Source organism: Syngnathus leptorhynchus, chromosome 1 (genome assembly GCF_054491065.1).
Source record: "Syngnathus leptorhynchus isolate UIUO chromosome 1, UIUO_Slep, whole genome shotgun sequence".
Taxonomy (NCBI): domain Eukaryota; kingdom Metazoa; phylum Chordata; class Actinopteri; order Syngnathiformes; family Syngnathidae; genus Syngnathus; species Syngnathus leptorhynchus.
The window spans coordinates 13,049,409-13,072,926 of NC_141195.1; the positions used below are offsets into that span (position 1 = coordinate 13,049,409).

Consider the following 23,518-nt stretch of genomic DNA (forward strand, 5'->3'; position numbering starts at 1 on the left):
CCTCACGGCTGAGGCCAGCCATCTTACATTGCCACTACTACTTAATGAAATCAAGGGCTGCAAAACTGAAGGCACAGAAAACAGACAAAGTGCTATTTAATGATGACGTAAAAAAAAATAAAAAGTAATATGCAAAATTGTACTCCAGGTAGAAAGATGAAAAATTCTTCATATTGTATGCAAACACTACATTAAATGTCTTGTACAAAACAAAGTTTCAAAGCTACCCTGAAAATATTTTTGAAAAAGTGATATAACCACAATAGGATGATTTTATTTACAGGACAACAATCACGTCTGAATTTTACAACAGTCATATCATGATCTTAAAGTCAAGCTTAATAAGGAAGTCTTTTTTTTTTTTTTTTTACAAGAACTATTAAGATTAACAATGAAGTCAGAATACAGTATTAGAAAATCACATTTTTCCAAGATATGAAAAAAGACATTCATTTTGGATTTTATTTCACTATTGATGTTTTTTTACATGTTCTTTTCAGAGCCCTAACACTCCCATGTACGTACTGTAAACGTCACGACACAAACAATCAAACAGACACTTAATACACGTCACACAGTACACACAATAATAATGAATATCATGTTTTTGTCTATAATAGTAATAATAATAAGCAGTAAAAATGCAGCACAAAAACCAGCACATTTCAAATGGAACTTTTTACCCCACACATTAAAACAACTCAAATTCTAGTACCTACGAGAGCATACACATTTAATACACTTGAGGTGTATAAAAACAATACTGTTAAAAAGCATCAACAGCAACAACCACAAGTGCTTTCGTTATTTACAAGCGCAACCGTGCAAAATACCTATTAAAATATATTTTCTTAAATGAAGGCGACTACGCTTTGGTTTTCACACCACAACTTGCCAAAGCCAATATTTTATCTTCAGACCCTGGAAACAAAGAATGGGAAAAAAATAAATAAACAATTGCAGCAAAATTTTATTTTTAACAATTAAAAGTGTCATTTGACTTACCTGTTGCCACTTTTTCAAACTGGCTCAAAGTAGCAGTGGCATTTTCTGTCAGGAAAGTTTCATCTTCTATCGTGAGCTGTCAACAAATGAAGAGTAGTTACCGTGACAAGGTCAAGTTGACCTAGTTGCTAAGTAGGAGACGTTTGATGGTCTTTTTGGATTGACGACATTTTATCTTAGTATTACGTCAATTTTTAAAAACAAATAGTCTTTGTTTTGTTGAAAATATAGCTTAAAAGTTGAAATATTAGTATACTACTCTTTTTAATTTTGTAATATAGCTTTTTAATATCTTGTCATTGAAAATTATGACATTAAGAGCTTTTTCCCCATGCAAAATATGGCTAATCGAGAAGTTTTTTTTTTTTCCTCCCTAAAACGGCCCTAATGCTGGTTTTATTCACCTTCTCTCCCAGTTTCCTGAGTGCTGTGAGCACCTCCATCTTCTGCTGCTTGTAATCGTCTCGAGACAGCTTCCCCACCATTACGTCACGATCCATCTGTGCACAATGTCACACGAGATCAGACGGATTGGAAAGCGCGGAAGGTAAAATTAAAAACATCGCTCACCTCGGCCAGTCTGGTTCTGAGCTGTCCCGGCTGTTTCTTAGCGAAAAGTCGGATCACTTCTGGAGTTTTGAATGCTTGACTGATGGCAGCCTGGATGGCCTGAACAACATACACAGCTGAGAGATAAGATACACGAGTGTAATAACCTATTCATTAATCTTTTAAGAATACAGAAATAATGCAAGTATGCAGAGAATGACTGAACTACTTTTCCTTCTTCATATGTTCTGTGACATCATTTGTTACTACGGCAGACATCGGGGTGGTGTGTTGGTCATCTGGAGTGCACCACAGCAATCGTGGGGTGATTTTGTTTGAAACGGCTCACGTTTTGAAACTAGGTTAAGATAATAAAACTGGTATGTGTGCACAACTTGTTATTGAGAGAGGGATTAGTTTCTATTGTGGTGGCACAACTCAGAAGTCACAAGATACAAGTTGTTGCGTGTGTCCACTGTGCATACCAGCTGCATGCCGCTGAGTTCGTCCACAAGCGTCATGTCGCCTGTCATAATCTTCTTCAGAGAGTCGTTGAACTCACTCAGCTGCTCCAATGTCTCTTTCTTTGTTTCCTCATATTCTTCTTCATCAATCTCCTCCCTGCAGGGAAGACGATTGAGAAAGCATGGCTGTTTTTTTCCCCCCCTTCTTGATTATTCTATCCATTTTCTATAACTATACAATTTGAGGTTCTTCACAGCTGATAAGCGGGATACACCCTGGCATACTCACCAGGGCACCATTCACAACCACAATCATACCTAAATCGAACATGCTTATGGGATGTGGACTGAATCGGGAGTACATGCATATTTCACATGGCAAGCAGGAGCAGACATTTGAACCCAGAACCTCTTGATCAGGCAGACGTGAGACCGTGCATCTGCTCCAGTACCTACATCAATAAATCCATGTAAGAGTGTTCTGTCTCCATACAGCACCTGCATTCTTCCAGATCCTGCAGCTGCTGCATCAGTCTGTCAAGTTGCTCCTCCATATTCTGTCTCAGTTTGCCAGTTTCTGACTTTCCACGAGAAGCCATTCTCTACGGTTTCCCTGACGAATATGGTTAGTTAAAATAGGGCAACAGATCATCATGACCTGAGATGTGAACAAGATGTTGGATCCGTGACGCAGTTAACGGAAATAAATATTCATACCCACTTCATAAACGTGACGACTGAAACCAGAGTTCGTGCTCTCGACGCGGGTTAACCGATCTCCCACAGTGTTGTTTGGTTGTTATGTGGCTCATGTGTTTGTTTGCGATCGTGAATGCTGCTCAAAAACGTGGGTGTGGTTCACGACTTCTTCGGTGGTCTTGCTACGTCACCCACGGACGTCGTCGATCAATGATGACGCTACACTGGCCGAGCTCTTGACTTCTGTAGTGTTTCCTGGTAAAAGTAAAGAAAAAAAAAAACAGTTCCTACAGCTTTCACCTTATACGAGTCACGAGAACGATTTTCTGTGTTTGCTCTAGATTTTTAATTTTCCTCTCCCACGAGATGCAGTTAAATAGTCGGAGTTGTTGGTTAGGGTACGAGCTAACATGCTAACGATAGCGGTGTTAAATCACTGTTCAAGCTAACGTTGCCCAAGCATCCCTTTCGGGCAAGACGCGTCGAAACTTCGCATATTCACATGCACATTCTCATCGAAAGACAATTTTGAATCTTCAATTAACTTAGAAACCTATGTTTGGAATTTGAGAGGACCGTATACCCGAAGGGAACACACACATTCCTCACTCATAGCCGGAGGCAAGATTAAAACATTCAAAGCTGTGATGTAGACGTGACACCATGTTTTTAGTCATAATTTTATGAGATTGTTCGAATCAAACACAAATATCGCAGAAGATTTTACAAATGTTAATTTTTAGTCCTAGATTTAAAAAACAATGTTCAAACATTAAGAAGTCATAATATTACGTGATTGTTTTATGTATTGATATTACTAGATTAATCGATTTACAATACCGGTCAAAAGTTTCGAAACACCTTTAGATTTAAACATCCACAATGCCTTAATGGATCTAAGGCTTTATGCAGCACTTGACTGTGAGTAAGCGGGCAAGAAATTCAAGCTATTAACTCTTGCTAATGTGCATTTGAACTGAAAGTCATTGCAGGTCTTAAACTTTAAGAATGATGTAAATGATGTTTTAAGACTTAAAACAGACTAACTCATAACCTTGTGCTGTGAGTTGGCAGTGCTTACCACCTTCACAAACACCTTTTTGCCTCTTGAAGGCGAGGCTTGCTTCAGAATGCGGCATGGAGAACGAGAGAAGAACAAGAGTGATCCTTCTGGCATGTGGATCCTTTAACCCCATCACCAACATGCACCTGAGGATGTTTGAACTGGCACGGGATTATCTGGAGGACACGGGTTGAGTAACAGTGGTTCTGTTGTTGAAACTTTTTTTTTTGGGGTGATTCTGACTCAAACTGACATTGACATTTGAGACAGGTCGCTATAAGGTGGTGAAAGGCATTTTGTCTGCGGTTGGCGATGGCTACAAGAAACAGGGTCTGATTGAGGCTTTCCATCGTGTGACAATGGCCAGACTGGCAACGGAGAACTCCGAGTGGATCACAGTGGATGCGTGGGAGAGCTCGCAGCCTGAGTGGGTGGAGACTGCCAAAGTGATTTGGTTAGTGATTTAACAACTTTCCTTCAACTGTGTTATCTTCAAGACAATCCTTCCTTCTCCAAAGTTTGCTTCATATGCTAGAACCTGTTAATGGGCATAACAATCAGTTGTTGAAAAGTGGTTTACCGTCTGAACTTGTTTACGGGTCTGTATTGAAACCTTTTCCAGGTTTCTGACATTTTGGGGGGAAAATACTGTACACAAACAATAAGGAATTGCATTGCACCTAAGAAGATCCAATAGTAATTGTTTGACAACACTCAATCCACTCTAAGCTTCTGCTGAGTAGTCAATACCTTAAATAGCCTCTGGTCCGCCGACCTGAGGCATCGAGCAGGACCTTAGAGGTGGAGGAGCTCAGAGAAGTAAGGTGGGGTGAGACCATTTTAAGACAAATGAAAGAATCTTAAAATGAACTCCAAAACGTAAGGCTGCGTCGATTCTGATTACGGCATCGTGAAAACGGTGGGTGTGGTGACAAATTCACCAGTCAGTTTTCCAAACTGGTCTCATTTTGGTTTTGTTTCTCAGGCATCACTACTCTGAACTAACAGAAGCCAAGCAAGCTGGTGATGATGTGGACACTGTCAAGTATGCGAAAAAGAGACGCATTGAAGAGAATTATGTCGAGAGTGCATCAGATCACAACAAAAAAGGTAAGTGATTTAGACTGCACTCGCGTTATTGGTCCCAATTTTTTTTTTTTTTAAATATGTTCTGTGTAGCCCAACTCGTAGAAACTCAGTGTTCTGATGAATGTTTTGTTGGTTGAATATGAAACATAAATCTACAATTGTGTATAGTATTTATTTTCAATACCTTAAAGACAAAAAGATCTGACTCAACCAAACTGTCTACTCAAAATGCAGAAGCAACTCAACTAATGCTGCTCTGCGGCGCTGATGTCCTCGAGTCCTTCGCGATCCCAAACTTGTGGAAGGAAGAGGACATTTCCGAGATAGTGGGCCGCTTCGGCTTGGTTTGCATTACGCGTTGTGGCGCCGACCCCCAGAAGTTTATCCACCGGTCAGACATGCTGTGGAAGCACCGCAAGAACATCCATGTGGTCCCCGAATGGGTGGCCAACGAAATCTCGGCCACGCATGTGCGCCGGGCTCTGCGTCGTGGCCAGAGTGTCAGGTACCTGCTGCCGGACAATGTGCTTCGCTACATAAACGACAACCACCTCTACAGCGCCAAGAGCGAGCAGAACAATGCTGGTGTGGTTCTTGCACCCTTGCAGAAACATGCCGGTGACCCCACCATTTAATTTAGAAAGTCAGAGTTTCACACAGAACTGACATATTTATTAAAGCGTTGACTCGTGCCTACTCCACAAAACAGTCATTGAGTAGCACCTTTGATTTGATTCAAATTGTCCGTTGAGATCCATTCTATCTGATGTTATTTGTTCGAGAGTCCAAACTTGCATCGTCATAAAACGTTTACATAGTCTTTGTACATGAATTGCTCATAACTAATGAGCTAATCGCACATAAACTGAAGTTAGCCATTCATCGAGTCAATACATTGGTTATGGACATCACAATTTATATTTGATGCACTGGGCTTGGATATGTTTTTAGTAGAAATTCAATAAGATGGCTGTCTGTTTTTTTCAACCCGGAAATAGTCTTTTATTGTTATTGCAAACTCATCAAAACTATGTTTTAAACTAACTACTAATTTGATTTAATTGTTGTTTGATTGGGGCAACGGGCTCACATTGTGGTTAACAAGATACTTCTGCAGTTCAGGCTTCAAATCTTGGCTCCAGCAAGTGTGGGATTTGTACGGTTCAAGTCAAGTGTTTTTGTTGTTTTGTTTTGTTTTTTTTGGGGGGGGGGTTCTCGAGTTTCTTTCCACCTTCGAAAAACACAATTAAATACTAAATTGTCTGAATGTGTGAGAGCATGAATGGTTGTTTGTCTTTTGTGCCCAGCTGTGATTGACTTGACCGGTCCAGGGTGCATTTTAATTTAAAGTCAAGTAGAATAGGCTCAAGCAGACCCTCTTTTTTTTTTTTTTTTACTGATTACGTTTCAAAAACAGAAACAACATCAAGTTTCCCATTGATATGCAAATGTTGGACTACAGTACAGTTATAATTCTTTGGAAGGTATATTAAGGTGCCATCTTAATTTTGCACAGTGTGCATAGCAACAGAGAGTGGGGGGAGCGCAAAGGTGTTTGTAATACTGTAAATATGCATGCCTCAGTGAATGTCTGGCTGTCAGAATGATTATTTTTACCGGGCCTTGTTATGCAGGTGTGTCTCTTTCGCTTGTGTAATGAACAAGGAAACAAGTGTGCCTTACTGCCTTTGGAGTTTGCAGACGGCTAAAACAACAGATTTTGTCTTCTGATGTATAAGAAGCCTTGAATCAGTTGCTTATGTCCACCTGTAGTTTTAGACAGTCTTGCCCCTCATCATCATCATTCTAGAAAGTTGTAAGGTTCTGTGAGTGCTTGCAAATTGACTTACATAATTGGACCAGTCTAACTTGCCACCCATGACAGCGCCTCGCATTGCCGCTGAGCTGACATAAGAGCACACCTACTTTAATACTTACTTTACTGCTACTAAACATAATTTTTTTTCTGCCTTTTGGAAGAAGCCTTTGAAGCAGATTTAAACCCGCTCCAGTGGTTCAGAGTTTATTGAAAGGCTCACTAATAATGCATGCAAACTTGTGTGGCACATGGGACATGATCAGCAATGAGAACTTTGAGGGCTACATGATTGCATTAGGTAAGATGCTTTCAATGTCGTCTTGTTATTGACCATTTTTGTCTGAGCCTTTTTAAATGGCATTGTTTAGCCTGTACAGTATTTTTATATGGGTAAATGTACTGGGACACTTGGCTAGTACACAAAGGGAATTCTTTGCAAAATGTTAGTGTGTCTGTGTCTCTTTTCAAGTTTTTGCACAAGGTTTTTGATGGTGGTTCTCCAAGCAAACTCATTAAAGTGTGCCCACATTGGATCATGCTGGAAAGAAAGAACCTTTCATAAAATGTCACCAAGCAATTTGAGCGGGAAATTTGGGTCTCCATACAACATAGTACATGTGGAAAATCAAAGTGTCGCAGTCAGTTAGCTCATCAATACATTTCTGCAAGAAAAGGGTGCCCTACACTAATCAAATGTCACTGTCAAGCTCTGCTCACGAATAATGACGCTTTAGCAAATAGAAAAAAAAATCCCCAACTCGTGTGTAATCTTAATGGACAAAATGAACTTTAAATGGTCACTGACACCAAATTGATTCATGTAATGTGTTGAAAGGAATTTTTATTAACAGTTCCAAATTTGCACAAGACCTCTGCATGAAAGAAAAAAAGGTTTACTTGAACATTTGAAATGTATTCAAAATGAACTTTAAATGTCGGCAAGGGAGTGCTGACATCGTTGAACATGGTTTCGAATGTGATTAATTCTCAACACAGCCACATACCGATTAGATGAGCTCATGCATAGTTGTGCAGCCACATTATCTTGGTTGTTATTTTTACCTTGCTTCTAGATTTTCTTTCAGGTTTTGGTCATATTTAGGGTGGACATTTTTTTTAAATTATTTAGCTTGGTAAAAAAAAAGCATTTGAACTCGGCTATTTAAAAGAATTTATGTTATGAGCATGATCGCTCCTCTTGACAGTTATTAATGATAAACAGCCATTGAACAATAGAAATAAACAATTCTGCATTGTATAATGTAATGTCACAAATACATTTGGCATAGTGTGAGTAAGCCCCGAGGTTTTGTTTACCCTTATCTGTTCACACGTGGCCACTTTCCCCAGATATCAACCCTTGTATTAGAAAAATTGCTCTGAAGATGAAGAAGTTGATTGAACACCAGGGCGACCTGTACGTCATCAAAACATGTAGCACTTTCAGGAACTACACGGTGTCCTTTCGAGTGGAACAGGCATTTGACGAGTTCTGCGGGGGCTTAGACAACAGGCACATGAAGGTGAATAGCAGTGGCCCAACAAACGCTTAAGGGCCGTGCGTTGAATTTTGATGAGCTGGCGTTTTCTCCTGTGCCACGCAGTCGCTGGTGAGGTGGGAGGGGAACAAGCTGGTGTGCGAACAGACTGGTGAGAAGAAGAACAGAGGGTGGTGTCACTGGATTGAAGAGGAAAAGCTTCACTTGGTATGACTTTAGCATCACACAAAACAACTATTAACATTCATATTATTGTACGGACTGTATACCATAATATTTCTTCTCTCTACAATACACAATGTCCATGTTCAGTTACTATGTCATCTGTCGCACAACCTGCTTATTATTAGTTAAAGATAATATGTTTTTTAACAAGGGCCATAGAAAACAGAAGAATGTATGACTCAATGTGGCATCTTTTTTCCCCTATTCTCAGGATCTGTATTGTGAAGGGGAAATCTGCAAGCAGGTTTTCAAGAAGGTCAATGACTGAAGAGGAGGATAAATGTCAAAAATGAACATTACACAAAAGAAATGAGCTCTCCTATGAGCTGTGTGGGAATAACTAGAATACCACTAGAGAGCAGGTTAGCGCATGAGGGGCAAAAACATTAGCAGCCTCTGGTTACTTGTACGTTTCTCCATGTGTTTGTACTTTTATGGAACAACTGTGGTCAGTGTTGGAGACATATCTGTATTGTGTGTGGGCATATGTGTCACCTAAAATTCAAATAAATGCAGATCAATGTCAAAAGCAATAAAAAAGAAATCTGTTGGCAAACAGTTGTGCTCAAAACCAAGGTTGGACAAAGTTTGGCCAATGAGCCACAAACATTTTGCTAAATGCTTTATTCTGATCGATTGGTCATTGGGATGTTGAAATGGTTTTTGTCATGTGCTACATAGTTCAGGTTTCCTTCATATGACATGTCCATCCATTTTCAACACCGCTTATCCTTTTCAGCAACTGATTGAACAGTCTAACTCGTTTTAAAGTCAGAAGCCAGTAAAAAAGTGTTCAAAGATAATTGCATTTAATTTAAAACGGAAATTGATACCAAAATATGATGCTTGCAGTTTCTCAGTATCTTGTTAAAAATGAAGAAAGTTAACAATTTTGCAAGAAACATGAAGTCATAACTCATAAATTATGTGTACATATATATATATGTGTGTGTGTGTAAAGTTTTGAAGATGAATAAGTGTTTTTTATTTTAAAATTAAACAACGATTGTTTTTATTGGAACCAAGTCAATGATTAAAAATGTAGCTACTAGTTGACATTCAATATTGTTCTTGTTCTAGACAAAATTTTTATTCATATTTAATCTTGAAATATTTCATTGTTGTTATTGTAAAGTTCTGCAGTTTTTTTCAGTGGGGCCTTTTTGGCTCCACTGAAAGCATGAATTAATAAAGTCAAGTCAAGATAATTTGTTGATTAATTTCTATTTATCTCATCCACCACGTACTTTTTTCATCAACGCTTCCTGTGTTGCTCCGCCCATTGTGACGTGTGGGTCACGTGACTGCAAGTAGAACCAAAATGGCCGCGCTAGTATTTTGACGTGTAATAGCTAGCTACTTTTCTTTTTGTTTCACTGTTGACTTGACAGAAAAGCTAAGCCAACGTGAGACATTTTGGACTTGCTCTATGTCCCTAGTCTTCGTGCAGGAGTGTCCTCATTTTTATCTTCGAGACAATCAAGACTGACATACTAGTTGAACGATTTGGGCTATGCATAAGATATCTAGTTCAGATTGAGGCTAGCTAGCAGGCTCTGGCTGGCACAGTCATAGTGAAGTGGTTGAAATTGAGATAGCTGGTTAAACTTTCAGCTGCGATGGAGGAATTAAGCGCAGATGAGGTAAGAAAAAAACGCATCAACGACAACACTTCTTGTGTGGATCAACTTGCATTCCCTTTTCGTTTACAGATAATAGATTTACACATGATGACTAGCTTTGTGCTACTCTTAGCTAAGCGGCTACCACGGGAACAATTGGAGAAAACACCAGCGACAAAACCACAAGATGAGCTCAACAATAGCATACAAGAGAGCATGTCATCCACCGGGTCAATACGGCGTGTTTAGAAGAAGAATTTTTTTTTAGCGCGGACGTCGACAGTTATCGTGGACAAACTGCGTATGTGTTAGTTTGCATGAGCACTGTACGGTCGTAAATGAAGCAGCTAACCCTGTTCTTGTAGGAGACAAAACCTGGTCCCAAATTGACATGATCTAAGTGAAAATGATCACAGTTGCGTTGATAAGTGGCAATTGCCTCGTGTTTTGTCTCGCATGGCAATGTAGATCATATGAGTTGAAATGTTCTCTTGCGGACGACTTTTGGGTAGCTGAAATCGCTAGCCTTGTTTCGAATAACGCCAAGACTGTGATCTTTTCGTTGATAAACAACACATCTGGACAAACAGCAACAGTATTATTTTCATAATCGTGTTCCTATATATTCCATAGTGTTGTTACTCTCAAAATAAAAAGTGATTTTTTAGTTTGGCATAGCAAAGCCATCTGTTATTTCAAATGAGCTTTAACCACGAAGATCACTAATAATTGGAGTATTTATGTTCAACCTATTTTCTTTAACTTTGGACTTTTGACTTTTCAAGATTCGCAGAAGGAGATTGGCACGGTTGGCAGGGGGACAGTCCTCACAGCCTAACACCCCTCTCAGCACCCCTTTGACATCACCACAGAGAGAAACTCCACCGGGACCCCTCCCTGGACCCTCAGGTGTAACATCTCAGCCCCTGCCACCAGCTGCCTCACAATCATTAGGGCTCAATACTCACAGCGGTACCCCTGCCACATCCCCCATTGGCACCACTGGTAAAAAGCTTGACGGAGAATAACTATTCTTGGTTTTAACAGTTTGTCATATCTTGTCTGAACTATTTCCTCCTTGTGTCTTCAGTGTGCTCACGCGTGTTTTGCCTTTTGCAAGGTGTGGCTTATGGCAGTCAAAGTAGTGAAGGTGTCAGCTCCCTTTCCAGCTCTCCCTCCAACAGCCTTGAGACTCAGTCCCAGAGTTTGTCCCGTTCACAGAGCATGGATATTGATACTGCCTCTTGTGAAAAGAGGTAATAATATTTCACAATGGTTTGCATGGAAAAAGATGACTGGATGGAGCACCTGGCTCAAGACAAGATGGTACAAAGTACACAATGAAATGCGTGGGTTTTTTTTTTCGTTCTAGCATGTCCCAAGTGGATGTGGACTCGGGGATAGAGAACATGGAGGTGGAAGACAGTGACCGCAGAGAGAAGAGGAACTTGACCGAAAAAGTAATTCACTATTTCTTACAGCAGTGGATTTGACTTTACATTTGTGCTTGCACATAAACACAGACAAATACTGTGGTGAAAATAAATGAAACTCATGAAAGATAGTTGATGAATTTGATGGATACATTTGGATGCCTTGATAAATTCATCAATGGGGTGCATATTGTAGCATATTATGAAAATTATCGATTTTGAATGCAAACTTTTCTAATAGATCTGTTCAGGCTTTACTGATGGTGCAGTATACATACATAACATCCTTTCTACAACCTTTGTTCCTTGAGGGGGGCCAAGATTTCCATTGTTACGTCTTAAAATGTTTGTCCGATGGAACCTGTGCATCCCTAGGAAGCTTCTGCAAACTCGGATGTCACAGAAGACCAGGCTCTGCAGCTCATTTGTAAGATCCTGCGCGTTTCATGGAAGGAGCAGCATCGCGATGTCATCTTCCTCCCTTCACTGGCCGCTGAATTCCAGCGTAACCCTAAAGATGGTATGTTAGTGACGCTATATTTATCTCACCAAAAACCTTTCTCAGTGGAGCTCTGAGATTCTTATTTTTTCATTCTGTCTCTCGTAGTGTACTCTGATTTTAAAGACCTGATCGGCCAGATCCTGATGGAGGTCCTCCTCATCTCGACCCAGTCACCTGTCCACAACCCCTTCGCCAGCTTGACCGCCACCTCGCAGCCAATTGCAGCAGCCAAATCTCCGGACCGCCACCTGACATTGGTACAACCCTCCAGCCAAGGTGGCAGCCCCATGGGCACCAGTGCAGGCTCCTTCGGCGCAAGCTCTCTGTCAAGGCAAGTGACGACGCTCATTTTTTCCTCCACTGTTCAAAACTTCCAATCAAGTCTGAGATGTTCTCCTCTCCAAATTTTGTAATGACTTGGACATTTTCCAGGTTGAAAATCATTGTCATTGCAATCATCATGTGATCAATATTGTCCACAGTCTGTATGCATGTGGTAGCCCTTACCCAATGAGTCTGGATGCAGCCAAGAGGAGCTCACCAAATGCCCCAACACCCACCACCCCCTCTGTACCTTCTACACCATCTACGCCACAGTTCTTTGTTCCACCCTGCCCACCTACTCCCGCCGCTCCCCTCAGACCATCTCTCAACCCTTCGTCTGCCCCCATGCCCATTTCCCAGCGTTATCGGCCTTACTCTGTCTCATCTCCCTGGGGAGCCCCGTCCCCAACCAGCCCAGGACAAAGAGCTTTTAGCTTTTTTCCACCATCTCCTAGCCCAGCAGGCCTCACTGTGCCCCCCAATACCCCAATTCCTCTGTCAACACCTAGCAACCTGACCCTCTCCCTAAGTTCGCTTCCTGTGGTCCCGCCTTCTCCCAGAACAAATGCCCGACAGGCCACCTTTGCATCAAGGATCCCGCCTTCTAGGTATCTCACCATTCCTTTTGCATGGTTGTGTGCGTGGCACACGCGAGCCAGCAAACTAAAACATTAACCCTAAAACATTGACTCACTTCAAACTGAACTTGACACAAACGTCAAGCTGGAAATGGATCCCAATGCAGATACAACTTTTAACAGATTTAATTTGATAGGTAATTCCCATATGAACTAACTGTCTCAATAAGAGATATTATTAATTCATATTTGAGAACAGCCAAAGTAGGGAGGAGCATTTTTTTTAATCAATTGATATGCACTTTTTTTTATACAGCTAGTTAAAGGATTTGAAAATGCTGCACTTGCTTTATATATGACTAATAATATGGTTTGGCAATTAATGCTGCTTTTACACATCCTTTGCTTGCATATTAGTAACCAAAAATAATTCATTTCTAGTACAATAACTCAAAATGTGTGAAATATTCTTTATAGTATTAACAGTGTTATAGAATTATCAAGCATGTAAAGAATAGCCTGTTCCTTCCAGCTCTGAACTAGCTTCTTGAGGAATGAATCTTCCAACAATGTGTAAACACTGCAATCAAATGGGCATTAACTAAGAACATTTAGGCCTGAAGCAGATGTTTGCAACAGTAGTGCCCCCCCCCCCCCAATCTTATGTTCCATTACCATTCCAAATGTAGTCTTCAGTTCTTATTATCTCCTTCCCCTTGCTTGCTCCTTCATACCCTTTCTCTTCCAACATTGACCTCACTCCTCCTCTTGTTTTTGTCATGTTAGTCCCTTGTCCCTCCCGTTTGCCTTCTCTGACATATCTCAGGGCAGCAGCGATGAAGAGTCTGAGGAAGAGGAGGATTTTGCACGGGTTCAGTTTGGGTCCAGGTACACCGCTGCACGGTGTTGTGTGTTTTACGTGTGCCCGCTTGCCCATCAAAGGTCTGCTGCATGCACCAGTGAGGCCTTGCCACTCACAGCGCACAAACACACTGTGGCAGGCAGAGTGGTGAATGATTAACAAAAGCGGATTCGCCTCTCTTTAAGAGTGCTTTCTGTGTTTTTACAAGGTTTAACTTTTAGGTTGTAGGTTTTTTTTTTTTATGCAAGTAAATATATTTTTCCTGGATCAATTCTACCAATGAAATATTTTGGAAAAAATGGTTGGCACCTTGGCCTTCCAGTCCTATCCTGTATGTTATTGTAGCTTTAACATTACATGCTTTACCTTCTTAAATGTATCACAGTGCATTGCCAGTGTTCCTTGAATAACTAAAGCTAATATTCTACCTTCTGAGGGTTTATTCTATGCTTTGAAGAAGCTCACCGACACCGGTTAAGCTGTTGCAGCTGACCCACTAATGGACTTTGCATTAGCAATGACAATCCTCATAGCAACTGAATAATAACAGCTGTTTTCTTGGCCACGGTGTTCACTTTTCAAGCGCCACATGCCATGTGATGCAGCCGCTAATGCCTCAAGTGTGTTTCTTTCAGGGCCTGTGCTTGAGAGCCGGCGCTTACTCGAAGCTAACGGTGCATCTTATCTTTCATTCATTGTAGCAAATGTTGAATTCCTCCTGTTTGTTTTTGTTTAGTCATGGCGCATGTGGAGGGTCAGTGTCTTGTGATTTGACCGGCGACCGCTTCACCATCGAAACGTGCAAGGAGACAGAGATGCTGAACTACCTCATTGAGCGCTTTGACAGTGTTGGCATGGAGGAGAGGAAAGCTCCTAAGGTATTTGGTGTAGACAAATAAGAAGTACGCCCTTTCTGGGTTGCAAATCAATTCATGTATCAGTTTACGTCCCGAGGAATCCATTTTCTACATTTAACTTTCCTTTCTTTACTGTCCCTCAGATGTGTAACCAACCAAATGTCAGCCAGCTTCTTAGCAACATTCGCTCTCAGTGTATCTCTCACATTGCCCTCGTTCTGCAAGGCTGTCTGACTCAGCCTCGGTAAGTTTTCCCGAAGCTTTTTATTCCACAGTACATAGCCTCGTCGTATTAGTGTAATTCTCCTAACAATACCTTCAGGGTCACTCATTTGAATTTGACCCCAATTATCAACTTCTGAGGCTGCTTTGACCTCTAAGCGAAACACAAAACTCCATTATTTATTGGCTATCATTTAAAACCCTCCCCATATTGGACACACGTCATACTTGATTAATATTCTTTGTCTTAAAACTAAGGTTCACAAACAGCAATATTTCAAAGTTCCTTTATCTGTCTCTAAATAAGAAGACATTTTGTCCTTTTTCCACCCTTTCACTGGCTCTATATCTACTCCTCTTTCTTTATATATTTTTGCAACAATGCTTTCTTTGTTTGTCTGTCTCTTTGCTACACACAGGAGCTTTCTCCAGCATTCTCTGCTGGTACCTTATATGCTGTGCCGGAACCTCCCATATGGCTTTATCCAGGAATTGGTGCGCATTACCCACCAGGAAGAAGACGTATTCAGACAGGTGTGACACGCATTTGCCAGTTCGCTATCTGTAATTGTGTGCAGCGGGAAAGCACAAATTTGGATCGAGTAGAACTCTTTAAATGAGTACCATGTTCCTTGACTACTATTTTCAGTGAATATATGACATGATTTCAGATATACTGCTGTCTATAAGTTCAATTTTGGAAGTTAACAATCATGACATGTTACGCCCATTTTTCTCAGATCTTCATTCCTATCCTCCATGGGCTGGCTCTCGCCGTGAAAGAATGTTCCTTTGACAGCGACAACTTTAAGTTCCCCCTCATGGTAAGACGGTTGTGCCTTATAGGACAGGTAAAGGTCCAAATTGCCATAATGGCTTAACATTGTTACAAACCTTGGTAGCCGAATCAAATGTGTGTTTGTTTCTATTATGTTTCTCTTGTTTTTACAGGCATTAGCTGAACTTTGTGAAATCAAGTTTGGAAAGACTCACCCTGTGTGCAGTTTGGTGAGTGCACAGCTCAATGAACACTCATTATGTCCATGTGGCTTAGACTGTTCTATTAATGGATTTGTAAGGTCAACGGATTCCCATCAAATGTCCCCTGTAAACATCGGTGGAAAGATCAAGCGATTCCATCTTTTTTGCTTCCCCGCTCTTTTTACTTTTCTCCCAATCATTACTTCTAATAGTCCAGTAGTCTTTTAGCACCTCCTTTTTTTTTGTTTACAATATTTCCAAAAGATGGCTAAAAATGAATCCTTTCCTCAGGTAACTTCCCTTCCTCTGTGGTGTCCCAAACCTTTGAGCCCAGGATGTGGCAGGGAAATCCAGAGGTTGTCCTACCTTGGTGCTTTCTTCAGCCTCTCTGTTTTTTCTGAGGATGATGTAAGTACCATGCGTATCCATTTATTGCTATGTTTTCATTTCTAATGCTTACTGCTTGTACTAGTACCTGCCACACATTCTTGTAAATGACTCAAATACTGAATTAAAAAGACTGCAAAATACGTGCTTTTATTATATTTAACATCTCGTTGCTTTTCATTTCCTTTAGACCAAAGTAGGAGACAAGTATTTTTCCGGTCCAGCTATCACCATGGAGAACACGAGAGTTGTCAGCCAGTCCTTGCAGCATTATCTGGAGTCAGCAAGGGTGAGCTTGAAAGCCTTTTGTTGCCATCTCTGCCCCGATTACTGTTTTAATATCCCTGTAATCAATAATCAATTTTTAGGGTGACCTGTTTAAAGTTCTTCACAACATCCTGCTAAATGGAGAGACGCGGGATTTAGCCCTAAATTACATGGCAGCTTTAGTCAACTACAATGTGAAGAAAGCTCAGATGCAGGTAGGATTCATTGTATTGGTACACTCTTTCACATTCTTTTCTGTGATTGTCGTACTCGCCAGACACTTCATTAAGACACTTCACACAATATAATGATGACTCAGCACAAAAGCAGACAACATTTTTGTTTAACGTAAGCTTCAACCATCTTTCTTCAGAGTTCAAATAATGTTTTTGTTACGTGCCAAAATATATATGTATATATTTTGCTTTTTGTAGAAGTTATTGATTTTATAATAGTAACACACTAGTTTTTGTTTTTACACATACAGGTTAGTAAAACCTTATGCAGGGTTATCCTCGCTTTAGATGTCAAAAGGGTTTTGTTGCGCCCACTGTTGTTTCTTTGTGTGCCACAAAAACGCACATGGTCCAAATGATTCTTTGAAGGTTTCCTTTCAAGTTTGTCGACCCCTACCTTACTGCATGATGTGCATTTTTAGACTACTGCAAACTACAACCACAATAATAAACAGTGTTAAATGAAGACTTTTGGCAGACTGGGTAAATTAATAAGAATTTGTTCGCATTCCCCCCTCTCTCTCTCTCTCTCTCTCTCAGACCGATGACAAGCTGGTGTCGACAGACGGTTTCATGCTCAACTTCCTGTCAGTGCTGCAGCAACTCAGCATGAAAATCAAGCTGGAGACAGTGGATCCCTTCTACATTTTCCACCCTCGTTGTCGCCTTGTCGTCAGCCCTGAGGAGACGCGCCTAAAAGCCACAATGGAAGAGCTCAAGAGCTGGCTGTCTGAGCTACGTGAGTTGTCATCGCTCGAAAAGGATTCAAATAATGTCAGATAAAATGTCATCGGTAATAATTGTACGTATGGTGAATAAACTTCATTTGTTGCAGAGGAATTTTTCCATTCTTTGTTGCAGGGGGTCATGACTCTATTACAGTAAGTCACCACTGGTAAATTAATTTATGGATTGTAGATTTTTCTATATTCAGATGAAGATCCCACCAAATTCTCCGAGCCAAAGTTCCCCACAGAGTGTTTCTTCTTGACCCTGCATACCCACCATTTGTCTATCCTGCCCAGCTGCAGGCGGTACATCCGCAGGTTGCGGGCAATTCGTGAACTCAACAGGTAAACAAATGCTCATGTATCTGTGGTCATAATAGTTGCCCTGCTGCTGTTGATGACTTTTTACAGTATTTTATTCATTGTGCCCTATTAGGACTGTAGAGGAGCTGAAAAACAGTGAATCCCAATGGAAGGACTCTCCATTGGCCAGTCGCCACAGAGAAATGCTGAAGCGCTGCAAAACGCAACTCAAGGTTTGTGTTTTTACACGCACTATCGCTCCTGTATTCTTTGACTGCATTGTGTCTCTACTAGGTCGCACAAAACATTTGAAAAGCAAAGGATTCTTGTTTCTCCTTAAATGTAGAAACACTGCATTATTTGAACCTTCACTCGAAAAATCTTTTTGACATTTGACTCGTGCCCTCTCAGAAACTGGTTCGAGCCAAAGCTTGCGCTGACGTGGGTCTTCTGGATGAGAACTTGCTCCGTAAATGTTTGCAGTTCTACAGCACTGTCATCCAGCTCATTCTCCGTATGGTGGACCCTGCGTACCCAAAGTGAGTCACGTGACTCTACTTGATGTGGCTCGACTCTCTCGGTCAAGCTGAAATTTCAGCTGGACTACATAAATTACTTTCTGTACTTAACAGCATCACTCTGCCGTTGCACCCTGAGATTCCCAAAAGCTTTGCTGCGCTCCCGGAGTTCTATATTGAAGATGTGGCTGAGTTTTTGCTTTTTGTTGTGCAGTAAGTTCACAATTCAGTCCTTCGCACATGCACACAAATCTGTTCTGCAGCAACAGGTATATCCATAATGGTGTTTTCACACAAACGAACCTTTATTTCTCCTTTCGAGCTACTCGTTGAACTGTGCTTGTTTGGTAATACCATCCTATCATGTAGCATTGTAATAATTAATTAAATACAGTGCCATGCTTATATCCGATAAAGAAAAAGATTCCTCTTCTTTCACTTTCTTGCAGATATTCTCCCCAGGTTTTATATGAGCCTTGTGTTCAAGACATAGTCACCTTTTTGGTGGTGTTCATCTGCAGTCAGAACTACATCAGGAATCCGTACCTTATTGCCAAGTTGGTAGAAGTTCTGTTTGTCACCAACCCTGCCGTGCAGCCTCGCACTCAGCGCTTTTCTGAAATGATGGAGAACCACCCCTTGTCCATCAAACAGCTGGTGCCCGCTCTTATGAAGTTCTACACTGGTGAGTGGCTGAGATGTTTTAACAGTTAAATCAAACTATTTATGAAAATTAAATACAAAATTTGCTTTCAAACACTGTTGTAAGTATTCGTGTGTATGTACGTATTCACATCTTGTTTATGTCTGCCACTGACTCTTCTTTTATTGTCTTATGTGGCTAGATGTCGAGCATACTGGTGCCACCAGCGAATTCTATGATAAGTTCACCATAAGGTACCACATCAGCACAATCTTTAAGAGTCTGTGGCAAAACATTGCCCATCACGGCACATTCATGGAAGAATTCAAGTGAGTTTGATTGCAAAGCACAATTTGCGTTTTTTTTTTTTAATGACCCAATTTATGTCCTCTCATGTTCACTTCCCTTTAGCGCCGGCAAACAGTTTGTCCGCTACATCAACATGTTGATCAATGACACCACCTTCCTGTTAGATGAGAGCCTTGAGTCTCTGAAGCGTATCCATGAGATTCAAGAGGAGATGAAGAATAAGGATCAGTGGGATCAGCTTCCTAGGGTTTGTACTTTGCTTTATATTTACTTAACCCAAGAGGGTTCGTGGTTATAAGTATTTCTACAGCATGTTTTGAACTTTGACTTCAGTTTTCTCAATACAGTAGAGCTCTTAAATATGATGATTGCGCATTTTTCCCAAGCTATTCTCACACATTGATAATGTATCCGTTTCAATCGCATCTGGTTTGATGTGTACTGTGTGTCACATAATATTCCGGTTTGTTCTCTCGGCTCCAGAAAGCTTTACCTGCTACCCAAATAGTTAGCGGAGGTTTGACAAATGACTTTAAGACAAACCTTAAATTTGCTACGGAACTATAAACGAGCCACTCCTGAATACTCCTATAAATGAGTGCAGAAACATAACCTTGATGAGCAGTTCGCTTAGCTTAAGAAAACAAGCATGCCAATATCTGAGTGTGTATCTGGTTTTGTTCAGGACCAGCAGCAGAGCCGCCAGTCCCAGCTGACTCAGGATGAGCGAGTGTCTCGCTCCTATCTGGCCCTGGCCACAGAGACAGTCGAAATGTTTCACATACTCACCAAGCAGGTCCAAAAACCTTTCCTCAGGCCCGTGAGTATCTCTAATGCCACAATATATTCGTTAGCTGGAAGGGGAAAAGTGTCATCCATATTTTGCTTCAGCCAAAGTCTGCCTAACATGGACATACAGAATTCGTAAAAGCTATTAACCGGGCAGTTGTCATCTTCTTGCAGGAGCTTGGCCCACGTCTAGCTGCCATGTTGAACTTCAACCTCCAGCAGCTCTGTGGGCCCAAGTGTCGGGACCTGAAGGTGGAGAATCCTGAAAAGTACGGCTTTGAACCCAAGAAGCTCTTAGACCAGCTAACTGACATCTACCTACAGCTAGACTGTGCCCGCTTTGCTAAAGCAATTGCAGATGACCAGGTTAGAGACAACTTTTTCAGTTGACCATAGCGAACATTTTTTAGACGCTGTAATATTGTTTGACTGAATTAATGATGATGAAACAAAAAAAGGGGAGTATATAACGAATTACAGTCCCAGTAATCAGGATGCCAACACATTTTAGTAAGTCATGTTCTGAATGTCTGTAAGTCCCTTGAATAACATTGTTTTCGTGTTTGCGTGTGTGTAGCGGTCGTACAGCCGAGAGCTGTTTGAGGAGGTCATCTCAAAAATGAGGAAGGCTGGTATCAAGTCCTCAATCGCCATTGAAAAATTCAAGCTGCTATCCGAGAAGGTAGAGGAAATAGTGGCCAAGAACTCCCAGTTGGAAATGGACTATAGCGATGCACCTGATGAGTTCAAAGGTCTGTGTGTGAGCTGCTCTCGTGTGCTTTTGTTTCCAAAGTCTGTCTGCTTTGGTTTCACATCCCCCATGCTAAAAGCCGAGAACCTTGTTTAATTCTTATGTTTTTATTTTGTCATGAATATCTTGTCTTTCCCTTCCGTTGTCATCTCATGACTTTTACAAAACCTCACTCACAGGATCAAAACACTGCATCGACGAATTCCTTCACTGACCTTTAACCACTAGAGCAGTCAATGGCAGTGAATGTAACAAAATAATGTGCCCGGGGACTAAAGTTGGAATCTGGATTACGAGCTATTTTTAAAAACCCAAAAATTGTAATTAAAATACAAGTAAACAATCTGTTTGGTTCAAAACCATTCATCCATGGCTTTTCTGTAGTATTTCTTAAATAGGAGCAAGGAACCCAGCTGACTAGACTGAATGTTGGCCTAGTGTAGACAACATTTACATTCACACCTATGTACAAGATTAAATCTTAAAGTACCCTAGTGTGGGCATTTTGCCCCTCCAAAAACAAAATGGCATTAGAAACCATTTCTTGTTGATATAAAATGTATTCTAATAATAGGTGCTGTTCCCCATACACTACATACATACCATTACTTGGCCTTATAATGAACTAAAAGCCTTCACTGTGACTTTGGAATAGCAGACATCTGCAGGGGATTTGCCACCCCATAAAAGTCAAATGGACAATTTGGGCAGAGGCTATCCTATAACCACAGATGTATTATAATCTAGAACAAGAATGTGGCCTGCATACCTCCTTTGATTTCCCAACAAGACTGCCATGCTCAACAGGAATGTGTCACACGGGACACAGCCGGCTCGGGTTTCTGTGCAACCAAAATCTCCCACGCTATATATTTTTTTAGAAACTTATATGTTCCATTTTTAACAAATCAAGTGTGGGACAATAATAGTAGTTGTTGTTAACAATTATTTATTCCATGTGATGATGTGTGCAAATGCTTTTTTTTTTTTTTTTTACCTCTCATTTTATTCATTGAGTATAATAAATTTGGTTGTTGCTGTTTTTCCCAGATCCTTTGATGGACACGCTGATGACCGACCCTGTGATGCTGCCCTCGGGGAACATCATGGACCGGTCCATCATCCTTCGCCACTTGCTCAACTCGCCGACTGATCCCTTCAATCGGCAGCCGCTCACTGAGAGCATGCTGGAGTCAAGTAACTACATTTATTTTAAATTTAAAAACTTTGAATATATATAGTGGTACCTTGACTTACAGTTCTCTTTACTTGTACGTTAATTTTCTTTTTGAGCGGTAATTTTTTTTTTGAGCCACTCAATTATAGTGGAAAAAAAGGAGAGCCACATTTGTCGATGCACTTTAAGCTGTTTATTGAATGAAACAATCAGTCAATCACATTAAAACAAAATGAAAACACTTCAGTAGGCCAGAACACACACCCAGATGCCTGTGCTATTTTTCTGGAACGTATTAATAGCATTTTCTGTTGACTTCAATGGGGAAAATTGTTGAGTAATATAAATTGTTACAAGCGTGGTTTTGAGATTCAACCCGTATATCCGGGTACCACTGTTGTTTGGGCAAAAATGGATCAGAGCATGCCTTGTGTATATTGATTCCACAGTTCCTGAACTAAAGGAGAGGATCCACGCATGGATGAGAGAGAAACAGGGAGGACGACTTGTGTAAAGACTTGATGTCAACTACGACTTGCCCTGCTCTCCATAATGAAGGCATTTCGCCCAAATCGCCTGAATTCGGTGTCACTGCTACCAACAATAACCAACAAGTTTTATTTTTGCCCTTTTTGCCCTACCCAGGACATTAGAATAATACTGAAAAAGATTGTGATATAAGTTTTTTTTTTGTTTTTGTTTTTTACATTGAGAATTTGTGAATAAGGTATATGTATATCCAAATATATACATATATATAACAATTAGGGTGTTTTTAAAGTATGCAGAAAACAGTCTTCATCACACACAGGTTTACCAGAGAGCTGCACAGTGACTTCATTGAATATTTCCTTTACGGTTCTTGTGTGTTTTGTAACAATGTAAATGTGGGCGCTATTAAAGACTTGTGATGCTTTTAGGGTGACTGCCTATGAAGCATATTTGGGAGTTGTTGTAGTGAGCAAGACTATAACAATGACTAACCTGAGTTGGTATAATGTGCTGGAGTCCCACAGCTTAAGAGATGCACCACCTGTGCTTGTTGTAGGCAGAATTCAGGATGTAGCTTCAACAATCTAAAATATCTGTTTTCCTTTTGAGTGCAGTCAGATGTTAATAAGCGTTGATGTACCTTTTTTTTTTTTTTTTTTTTTTTTCCCCCCCCTCCCTCTTTTTAATTCTTTTCCAGTCACATTTCCCCTGCTGACTTCGAAATTGGCTTCTTTTGGGTGCATGGCTGCTATTCCAAAACCCTTCAACCCTTAAAGAACAAATAACTCATAGACAGCCAACTTGCTCGATACATGATGGAATGTAGCATGAGCTCAAGCGACAGCAAAACACCTTGACATCACGTTGAGTGATCGTCTTTCTCGCTCTGTACCTAACGTGACCTTGCTGACCTTAACTGTACAGGAAATGATCACCAAGTACACGCAACTGTTTTGGAAGCTAGGATTTTGAACTGAAAATAAATGACAATGCACATTATTTTCAACGGTGTGATTGTTTGACCACCTCACCCTGGACTGTGGCATCAAAAGCAAAAAATAATGCTTACTGTGTTTGAATCACAGAATGCAAATATGCAAAAACAATATTCACAATCAGTGATTC

At 40.7% G+C, this 23,518-nt stretch overlaps 4 protein-coding genes across 12 annotated transcripts; 3 read left to right on the plus strand and 1 right to left on the minus strand.

Annotated features, from left to right (window-relative positions):
• Window positions 1-436: 436 nt before the first annotated feature.
• On the minus strand, window positions 437-3,085 carry lzic (leucine zipper and CTNNBIP1 domain containing). Of its 2 annotated transcripts, none has more exons than XM_085915516.1 (7): window positions 2,736-3,085; window positions 2,517-2,631; window positions 2,040-2,175; window positions 1,576-1,674; window positions 1,410-1,505; window positions 1,006-1,081; window positions 437-921 (listed from the first exon to the last, which is right to left on the minus strand). In XM_085915516.1, exons 2-7 carry the CDS (start codon window positions 2,615-2,617, stop codon window positions 866-868), a joined length of 564 nt encoding a protein of 187 aa, XP_085771642.1. In that variant the 5' UTR covers window positions 2,618-2,631; window positions 2,736-3,085; the 3' UTR covers window positions 437-865. The 2 variants fall into 2 exon arrangements, with proteins under 2 accessions (XP_085771642.1, XP_085771641.1); XM_085915515.1 differs by having other exon boundaries at window positions 2,740-3,079.
• On the plus strand, window positions 1,527-5,724 carry nmnat1 (nicotinamide nucleotide adenylyltransferase 1). Of its 5 annotated transcripts, none has more exons than XM_085915513.1 (5): window positions 1,527-1,552; window positions 3,831-3,969; window positions 4,051-4,234; window positions 4,766-4,890; window positions 5,104-5,724. In XM_085915513.1, the coding sequence occupies exons 2-5, from the start codon at window positions 3,855-3,857 to the stop codon at window positions 5,502-5,504; spliced, it is 825 nt and encodes a 274-aa protein (XP_085771639.1). In that variant the 5' UTR covers window positions 1,527-1,552; window positions 3,831-3,854; the 3' UTR covers window positions 5,505-5,724. The 5 variants fall into 5 exon arrangements, with proteins under 5 accessions (XP_085771639.1, XP_085771637.1, XP_085771636.1 ...); XM_085915511.1 differs by lacking the exon at window positions 1,527-1,552 and adding an exon at window positions 2,801-2,975; XM_085915510.1 differs by lacking the exon at window positions 1,527-1,552 and adding an exon at window positions 2,802-2,981.
• Window positions 5,725-6,242: 518 nt separating this feature from the next.
• On the plus strand, window positions 6,243-9,428 carry rbp7a (retinol binding protein 7a, cellular). The gene is made up of 4 exons (XM_085915517.1): window positions 6,243-6,986; window positions 8,039-8,211; window positions 8,293-8,394; window positions 8,624-9,428. Exons 1-4 carry the CDS (start codon window positions 6,914-6,916, stop codon window positions 8,678-8,680), a joined length of 405 nt encoding a protein of 134 aa, XP_085771643.1. The 5' UTR covers window positions 6,243-6,913; the 3' UTR covers window positions 8,681-9,428.
• Window positions 9,429-9,685: 257 nt separating this feature from the next.
• On the plus strand, window positions 9,686-22,820 carry ube4b (ubiquitination factor E4B, UFD2 homolog (S. cerevisiae)). 4 transcript variants are annotated; one of them, XM_085919430.1, is made up of 29 exons: window positions 9,686-10,055; window positions 10,820-11,039; window positions 11,125-11,290; window positions 11,407-11,494; window positions 11,843-11,987; window positions 12,075-12,300; window positions 12,452-12,901; window positions 13,658-13,759; window positions 14,470-14,611; window positions 14,734-14,834; window positions 15,232-15,346; window positions 15,553-15,636; window positions 15,764-15,820; window positions 16,085-16,201; window positions 16,371-16,469; window positions 16,549-16,662; window positions 17,224-17,422; window positions 17,618-17,756; window positions 17,848-17,947; window positions 18,126-18,253; window positions 18,347-18,445; window positions 18,682-18,917; window positions 19,078-19,204; window positions 19,287-19,431; window positions 19,870-20,004; window positions 20,148-20,339; window positions 20,551-20,725; window positions 21,775-21,921; window positions 22,351-22,820. In XM_085919430.1, exons 1-29 carry the CDS (start codon window positions 10,032-10,034, stop codon window positions 22,413-22,415), a joined length of 4,137 nt encoding a protein of 1,378 aa, XP_085775556.1. In that variant the 5' UTR covers window positions 9,686-10,031; the 3' UTR covers window positions 22,416-22,820. The 4 variants fall into 4 exon arrangements, with proteins under 4 accessions (XP_085775556.1, XP_085775565.1, XP_085775541.1 ...); XM_085919439.1 differs by having other exon boundaries at window positions 11,155-11,290; XM_085919415.1 differs by lacking the exons at window positions 12,452-12,901; window positions 13,658-13,759.
• Window positions 22,821-23,518: the final 698 nt, after the last annotated feature.